This window comes from Lagopus muta, chromosome 5 (assembly GCF_023343835.1).
Source record: "Lagopus muta isolate bLagMut1 chromosome 5, bLagMut1 primary, whole genome shotgun sequence".
Taxonomy (NCBI): Eukaryota; Metazoa; Chordata; class Aves; order Galliformes; family Phasianidae; genus Lagopus; species Lagopus muta.
In genome coordinates, this window is record NC_064437.1 from 41,350,805 (window position 1) to 41,359,393 (window position 8,589).

At 49.1% G+C, this 8,589-nt stretch overlaps 1 protein-coding gene across 1 annotated transcript in view; it reads left to right on the forward strand.

Annotated features, from left to right (window-relative positions):
• LOC125693398 (collagen alpha-1(XIII) chain-like) overlaps positions 1 to 8,115 on the forward strand; it is a 29,817-nt gene extending 21,702 nt beyond the window's left edge. The window contains exon 4 of the mRNA XM_048945310.1: positions 8,049 to 8,115. Coding sequence (XP_048801267.1) covers positions 8,049 to 8,089 — 41 coding nt within the window. The 3' untranslated portion in view covers positions 8,090 to 8,115. The remainder of the gene's footprint in view (positions 1 to 8,048) is intronic.
• The last annotated feature ends 474 nt before the right edge of the window (positions 8,116 to 8,589 follow it).

Below are 8,589 nucleotides of genomic sequence, written 5' to 3' on the forward strand. Positions count from 1 at the left end.
AAACCCTGGCAGCAGTTGATGCTGAATTTCTTGTAGCAAACTCAAGGTACCTGCTCATTTCGTGGAGCTCACTGTATTTCTGAAAGACAGCTACGATTTGGAAGGACAGTGAATGTCTCAAAGGGTCAGGCTTCCTGGCTACCTGTGAAAGTTTCATGTCTTCATCAAATACTCTGTGGCCACATAATCTGTTTCTAAGAATCCATATCCTACACCAAATTTTCCCTTGGTCCAAATGTGAAGTTGTGGCAGGTAAAGTCTTGGTTGGCTGTGAGCAGTGCAGAAATGAAGGTACCTTTGGCCAGCCATTGTCTCATCTGAGATATTTTACTGTGGCATGTTTCCCTTCAGTCTCTGGGCCAAGACCTTGGGAATTTTCTTCCCCAGTGCATTTTTTTTTGTGTGTCCAAATGCCCTGAGGACCAGACCGTGTGATCCTTCTGAGACACTCAGAAACATTTAAGATGTTGCAAGACTTAGCACATGCGTATTCCTTCTCATCGGCCTACTCCACCACCTATAAACAAGCACACATCATGTTCCTCACCAGAAATAAATGTTTATCAGAAGTGACATTTCAGTACATCCCTAATTCTGAGTAAGGTCTCTGTGTGGCAAAGAAGGGGAAAAGGAAGATAAGTTCATCTGCTGAGCTGTTTGGTACGGATGTGGAGGTCCTGGGCAGGGTCACCCGTTGCCATAGGAGGGCTTCAGGACATGAGAGTCTGAGAATGTAAGTGGTTTGGGAAAACTGGGAACAGGGGAGCAAGAAGGCTGTGAAGTGTGTGACTGTGCCGTGGCTATCTGAGTGCACACGATAAGGACTGTAAGAATAACACGGTCAGGAAAACAGCACAGCTGTATTTATAGCAAACGATAAGGAATTATATGTTTCCTTCAGCTGGGAAGCTGGTACTTCAGATCACTTGGGCTGGGACTGGGCGTTACTACCTGTGAGTGAGATGTTGCTCTGTGGCGTTTTTTTCAAGTTCAGAGGTCACAGTGGGATTCTCCACCACTCTGGTAAGCTTCATGCGAGTTAGGATAAGGCTCTGAAGCCTCACTGGCAGCAATAACTGTACTGAATTGCTCATTAGCTCCACACTTTGCCTGGCAGCAAGGCAACATGTAGGTGGGGATTTCAGCACAGGGCAATACTTGTGGGATTTTGGTGGGACCTGGGTCTGATTTCTTGGATAGAGCCTTCCCTTGTAGCTTTTGTTTACATGAGGGAAGTGTTTCTTTTCCACACGAGGTCTGGGCATAGCTGAGAGCTCAGGACAGCTACCTGAGTTTCAGAGGAGCCTCTTGTGACCTCCCTTGATTTCTGCCACAGAATAACACAGTAATGAAATGCTGTAAGGGAAAAGCATTGTGTTTGAGTTTGAGAGAGTGAAACACTGATCCTTACCGGTCTGATCCAGACCCAGTTGCAGTACAGACATTGTCTGCCTGGACAATCTCAAACAGCCAAAGATTACCACCAAGACCCCCTCCCACAGCCTTCCTGGCGGAGGTGGGCGCCTGTGTATTTTATATACTGTAACTCTTTTTATTAGACCTTTCCCATCTCTCTCTCTTCAGCTCCTATTTTCACAGTCCCCACACGACTGTTTTTCACTTTGCTGGCTCACTACTCCAGTCTTCAATATCCCTTAAAAAAATAAAGGGCTGGCTCCTTTCCCTCTGCCTCCGCACTGCTTGTTTTGGTCCGGTTTCTCCTTAGGCAGGTTGGGAGTCTGCAGTGCTGGAGGCGGTCAGCTGCACAGGCAGGGAAACAGCTCGGAGGGATGATTTCCATCCCCCCCAGGGCCCAGGAGGGAGGTGGGCTTGGGAAGATGGTAGCTCTTGCCCTTCAGCTCCTGGGAATGAGCTGGGTGGTCAGCAGGAGGTCACTCAGCCCCGGTGCAGCTTGCATAGAACCTCACCTGTGTACCCCATTGCCTGCCCCAACCTCTTGGCTGTTCTTGTCAGTTCTGTTTGGCCATTCAATATTACTAGTAGTAGCCACTGCAACTCAGAATGTTGCTACGTTTACCTTGTAAGGTGGCTGGTGAGAGCAGAGGTGCAGTGGTGGCCCCAAAGTGGCCTGGGCTGTGTAATGCATAGCGTGCACACTTGGTCCAAGCATCCTGCTTGCCCCAGGAGGAGGTCAGCAAGAAGTGTTGCAGGGCTGAGGCGGGGCCTTGGCTCCCACCCAGGATGTGTCACCCAGTGCCGGCAAGGCCAGCTGGCAGGAGGCAGCAGGATTTCCCACGTCCTGACCCCTGCCTGGCCCGGCACAGGGAGGAAACATTGGGAAGGGCATGACCAGGTCTGGCGGATGTGGATGGTAGGGATGGAGAGTGATCCTGGGCAGTGTGGGCTGAGCAGCATCGCAGCACCCAAGCAGGATTTTGGAGCCCTGGTGTGGAGTGGAAAGGTCAATCCGTGGCTATTTAAATGCCAGGGGCTACAAGCTGAGTCGGTGGCTCTGACTCAGAGCCAAGAGAAATGTGAGGCAGGAGCAGATAATGAAACACTCAGGCTCACAGCCCCTCTGTCAGGAGGTGTGTTTGAAGTGCTATGTTTTTGTTTGACCCGTTTTTGGGATAAGTCAGCAGTTTTCTGTGTTGGCTACACAGAGGATGGTCTGGGCTGTAAGGCAATGATTTTTCTGCTCTAAAAATGTCTAAATGCAGCTTATTAACAACCTCTAAGGCAAAAAAAAAAAAAAAAAAAAAAAAAAAAGAGAGAATGAAACTTTATGCATCTCCTCTTTCCCTGAATATACCAGCAAAGCCCTTGTGAGTGGGCTGCTGGAGAGCCGAGCTCCTCTGGGCTGCCATGGCCGAGCATCCAGCAGTGCTGTGGCTGGAGCAGCACATTGCTGCATCAGAAAGTGCTGTTAGCTGGCACAGCACCCCATGGTGCAGCACGTCTGGAAGCAAAGTTGCAGCATCATCATTGCTTAAATACTTCTGCTCATTTCTCCCTCCTTTTTAAGAATTCTCCCTGGGAATTCTATTATTCCCTGAAATTTAACTGTGTTCTCCCGTCCACATTTTTCTGGCCCTCTAGAGTATACACACACTTCAGCCTCGAAGGTTGCTCATGCGCCATGGCCTGCTGGCTGTATTTTGGGTTGGGGTTTGTTTGGTTTAGGCATACTGTTGTTTCATTTGTTTTGAAGATGCAAACCACACAATGAATTCCACAGATTCTGAGAGCAGTTATGAATAGATGGGGATGAGCGACTCAGAAAAAAACAAACAAACAGTTTGTTTGGTCAACTAACTCTTTCTCAGAACACGTAGGCAGCTGTGCTCTTACTCAACTGCCTGGGGCAGATCGAGGCCTCGCCTCACCTGGAGCTTACCGCATCCACCTCTGAGGGATGGTAGCAGGGAGCAAGGATGCTCCTTGCTCTCCTAAGCATCAGCTCATCCTGCTTAGTCTACGTTTGGGATGTAAAGTGGCTTAATTCACATTTGTTTAAGCGATTTTAGTGAACCTGCTATTGTGGGCTCACGTGAGCAGTTAATACAGCTGAAAGTATTGCTCAGGCTGCGAGACAACTGGTGTACAAGCTCACCCTGATGCTGCTGTCACTGAGACGAGCTAGGGAGGGAAGAACTTCTGCCTTCCCTCTTTGTCCAGCAGATGCTTAGAAACAGAGTTGATGCAGTCAAAAAAGAAGGTGCTGAGGTACAATGATGGACGCAGGTGCTCTGCGAGAAGGTGGCCTGTTTGTTTGGGCCCATCTGCTTGTTTGTGTAATTCCCTACTGCCATGTTTGGGCCTGTCTCCTGGGAACCCTGGGCTCCACTCTTGACCCTCTACTACTGGAGGACTGCATTTGTAAGAGGAAACTGTCCCACTGTGATCTTTAGTTACTGCTGCCACAGACATTCAAATAATGGGCCTAGTGGGGATTGGCACCCTTTATTCAGACCAGGACCCAGCAGGTTGCCTGCAGGGCACCCAGGATTCATGTGGATGGCTGTGGCAGAGAGCTTCTGCATATTTAATGGGTTTATGTACAGATGTTTGGTGGAAGTGTTTACACCATTGCGTGCCTGTGCTTGCAATGTATATGGTACATATGGGCATAAATCAGCTCCGTGACAAAGCAAGGCAAAGACATCCCAGATGGTTGGGGAAACCCAAGGAGCGCAATGCGCTGCTACTGTACTCGAGGGCTTTGATTCAGTGCGAGCGCTACTGGGGTGGAGGAGTTTTCCCAGGCCTGGGCTGCGTGCACATGGCCGGGCTGGTTTGCGTCAGCCACTGACGCATGTCCGGGCCTTGCGATGCGGGTCTCACGTGTGCTGCCCATCCCGACAGCTTTGTGGTGGTGGGAGGAATGAGGGTGAGCTGCACCGTCCGCCAGGCCCTATGGCAGGGCACTTGCGCAAAGCGTGAGCGTCTGCCAGCCCACGAGGAGCACCGAAAATATCCAGGATGGGCCAAAGGGGATGTTGCAGGCGCCAAGCAGCTCGCTCCAAAGGGGACTTTGCACTGGTGCCAGTGTTAGCTGCTGCAGCATGCTTAATGGTGATGGGGTGGTACAAAGCAAGCTGCTGCTGGTGGGGATGGCTCTGCTTGGTGTCCCAGGCAGGGAGCAGGGTTTTGCAGTGGGGACACGAGGAGCCCTGTTCTGTGAGGCGTCAGGCGATACCCGATTCCCTGTCTGCTCTTCCGGGCATCTGCTTGTGTCTTCGCAGCCGTGGGGAGAGAGCAAGGCTGATGTGCTGGTGCCCAAAAAGGTGTCCCAGGGCGCAGATCAACAGGAAGAGCGGCGGGGCGGCTTTCCTCCCCCCAGATCAACTTTCAGCCTCTGTGCCAGGCAGTGGGGCCACAGGTACAGCTGATGGGGCCTGGGGAGAAGTTTAAAAAGGAGAGGTTGCATTATGCAGGGTTGGGAGGCCTTGGGAGGCAGAGCTGGTAGAGGCAGAAACCTCATCTGTTAAACACATACCACCCGCCCCCCCACCCGGGGAACATTCAATCCTCCCTTTGATGGACGTCCAAGAAAATACTTCTTCCACATCCTAAACTTGTTAGCACCAGTTAATCATCTTAACCTTTTCCCCCTCCAAATGCACACTCCAATGAGTTTCCCATCGCTGGCAGCCATTAAAGATGCAGCAATGCTTTTTGCACAGGCAAGCGTAGGGACATTAATTATTAAACATCCTGGTTGCCCCTCAGGTAGCAGAACAGAAGCTCATGTGTTGTGAAGTGCTGAATCCACTTCAAAGTGACTGTCCAGTGCGTTGTTTTCAAGGGAGATGCTCCTGATGCAACTCCTCTTGTCCAGGAGCTGAACCAAGCTTTGTGGTTGAGCTCCTGCCTTGGGTCAGGACCCAACTGGGGCTGTAAAAGAAAGCAAAGGGAGGAACTTCAGTTCTACGGTGCAGTTATCTCCTCTCAGCTCCTGGAAAATGACTGTAGGGTGTTGGCAGGCAGTACCATAGGTGTGATGCTTGGTCCCAGCACTTTCTGCTGCAGAATGTCCCAGATTCATTGAACCCACTTGACACAGGGATGTGCCCTCTCTGCAGGGAAAGCTCAGTGGCCCTTTGCTCTCACATTTTTCCCTGCCCCAGCCCCTGTATAACCCCTAGCTCAGAGGTCTCTCTTGCTCACATACTCGCTGATGGGCTCACCATAGCTCACACCCTGCTTTCCTGGCATGCTGCTCTGCTGTGTGCTTCTTCTTTGACGTTTGTGAGCATTGTGAAACACTAGCCCTGGAAAACATGTGTCTGCATTGGAGCAGTGCTTTGATGCATCCCATGTTTAGCGTCACAAAATGCCAACAGCGTGACAATTGGAGGGCTGAAGAGACACACTCATATGAAGGGTCTGTGCTGCACGGGTGGTGCAGCTGTGACACTATGTCACAGCTGCCTTCCCCATGGGAGCTGAAGGGTGGCCTGCTAACACCCAGGCTATCAGGTGCTACTAACTGGGCCACTTCATATCATCTGGCTATTTCTCTTTTCCCATCTGGAAACATCCTTGTTTTATGTCTTTGCTGCACTTCCCCAAACCAGCTCCCTTTTCAGGTATAGAACTGACCCCTCAGTGCATCCATCTCCTCTGTGATGCCTATGGCTCTGGTGGGGTGGTGATGTGCCCTCTTCTTGTGTGGGGAGTTCAAGAGGCAGCCCCCTTGCACAGTCTCCTTGGACTGATTCACCCCCTGTTCCCCAAATGTGGCTGAAGGAGTTCCTGCTTTGCTCTCCCATCCTGCTCCAACTCAGCTGCTGAGGCTCACTGTCTGCTTTTTCTTCATGCAATGTCTTGGGCGAGCAGCATCGTGGCTGGACCATGCAGACGGGAGGTAATTAAATCAGCATATCCCCCAGGGAGGGAGCTGATTAACAGCACATTTTCCCCACGCCGGGGGGCTGAAGCACACATGAACAGTCTCAATCCATCGCTTGCTTCATTCCTCTCCCTTAGGATGTCTGCTTTTCTTTCTTTTTTTTTTCTTCTTTTTCTTTTTCTTTCTTTTTTTTTCTTAAACCTTTATTTCAAAGAGAAGATGAAGATTATATCAACCAAACTGGAATTTGAACTGACAGTGCTTTGTGTGAGGGACCTTGTTTATTATGATTTGGTATTGCTCTGGGCAGCACGCACGCTACGCTGGGGACCACCCAGTGATCCCGACCACATCAGCTCCCTTCACTATATGGACGAACCAGCAGCAGGTAGAGGGTCTTGGGGGTGTGGACTGTGCTTTACCTTGGGAAAGGGTCCTTCTGAGGGCAGACCCAGCACTGGGATGTAGCCGGATCCATGTGGTTGCTCAGTGTTTGTTGTCCTCCATCATCAACTGCTGCTGTCCAAGAGATGTTGCTGGAGGCAGCAGCAGCTGCGGAGAGTTCTGTGCTGGTCCCTAACAGAGCTGCAGCATACAATGGACTGGGATTTTTTTAATTTTTAATTTTTTGTCTCTTTTATTTACTTTTAAAATATTAGTTCCTTAGTAGAAGGATTTTGGCAGCAAAAGGGAAGTAATTTTGTCTCCCCTAAAGGTAGCCTACAGATCAACTCCCCCATCAGCGCTACTATGTGCAACATGAAAGAATGATTGAGCTCAAAAGTGCACAGCGCTTATGGGTCTGTGGCACAATCTGACGAGTTGCAGTGATGTTGTGAAGCTCTGTTTGGCATCTTGAGTGCAGTGTGATTTAACTTGCTGTTAAAAACAGAAGGAAAGGTGAAGTGGAAAGAAATATGTATTTTGGAAAGACATTATAACTTGTTGCTCAGTTCCCTGCTGGTTTGCGTGTGTATTGATTTTTACTTTTGCTTACAGATGAACACTGTGCACTTATGGCAAATTTCTATCTATCTATCTATCTATCTGTCTGTCTGTCTGTCTGTCTATCTATCCTCCTGAGGAAACAGTAGGGAATGGGGGCTGTTGACTGGCTCATGACTTCCTCTTTTCCTGAATTTCAAAGGCATTCCCGGATGGGTTACCATCTTCTGCCATCGCATTAACCTGATTTTTCATGGGAAGGGGTCCCGGAGTTTTTGGGAAGATGGTGGGATTCATGATTTGGGAAGATGGTGGGTTCTCAGGTCCTTTAGGAAGGGGAATTTCAGCTGTGCAACTCTTGGATCAAGGGCTGGTGTGGGACATGTTCTGTCCTTGGACTGGTTGGTTCATTGTGCATTCAGCCATTGCCTTCATTGGCTTTCTTCCAAGTTATTTTTCCTCTTCTCCAGGGGGAAATATCTCACTTTTCCATCTTCATTGCTTTCTTTTCTTCTTGAGATTCTCAAGAAACTACCTTAAATAATAGGAACTTATATGATGAAGAAAAAATTTTTTTGGCCTCAAGATGGAGGCCCTGACAGGTATATATAGCACCTGGACAAAAAACCTATGTAGAGTTTAGCAAATTTATTCATTAAGTTTGATTTGCAAGAGTGAGAAGATGACAGAATACACATGCTTTCTCGAGTGTGGCCGAGAATGTAGCAGAGAGTTGGTTGGGGGTTGTTTTTTCTTTCTTTTTATTTTTATTTTTTGTCCTTTCCAGTCCTGTGGCTCTCTGTAACACAAGCTGTGCAATACATCTGATTTGGGCACTGGAGGTTTCATGGAAGAGATCTGCATGCCAGTTCATTCTAGGCAGGAATAATTGTGAATCCTTTTATTGCTGTTAGCCAGCATGGGTTGTCCCCATCTGTGTGAGCTGCCCCAGGCAGAGCCCTGCACAAGGGTAGGAGCCAAGCTAAGCAAACCTTTCAGAGTCTGAGGTGTGCTAAGAAAGTGTTAACTAGATTTGAATGAATGAATGGGTGCCCTTCTCTTCCCGTGCAATAAAACATGCTGTGCAAACCCACTTGGGCTCAGAAACCCTGTCGCATTTTTCCTTTTGAAAGGACTAGCACCAGCCCTGCTCTCCTCCACATGGTCTGTTTGGAAACAAGGCAGTACATCAGGAAAGAGCCCAAAGGAAGAATTTATGGTGTCTTTAATTAGTCAGTTTGTTCCATCCTTGAAGAAGAGGACAACAAGTGACAGGGATGTATTGCTGGCCTCTGGAGGAAGAGCACTGTGGCTAGGCTTATGTCCAA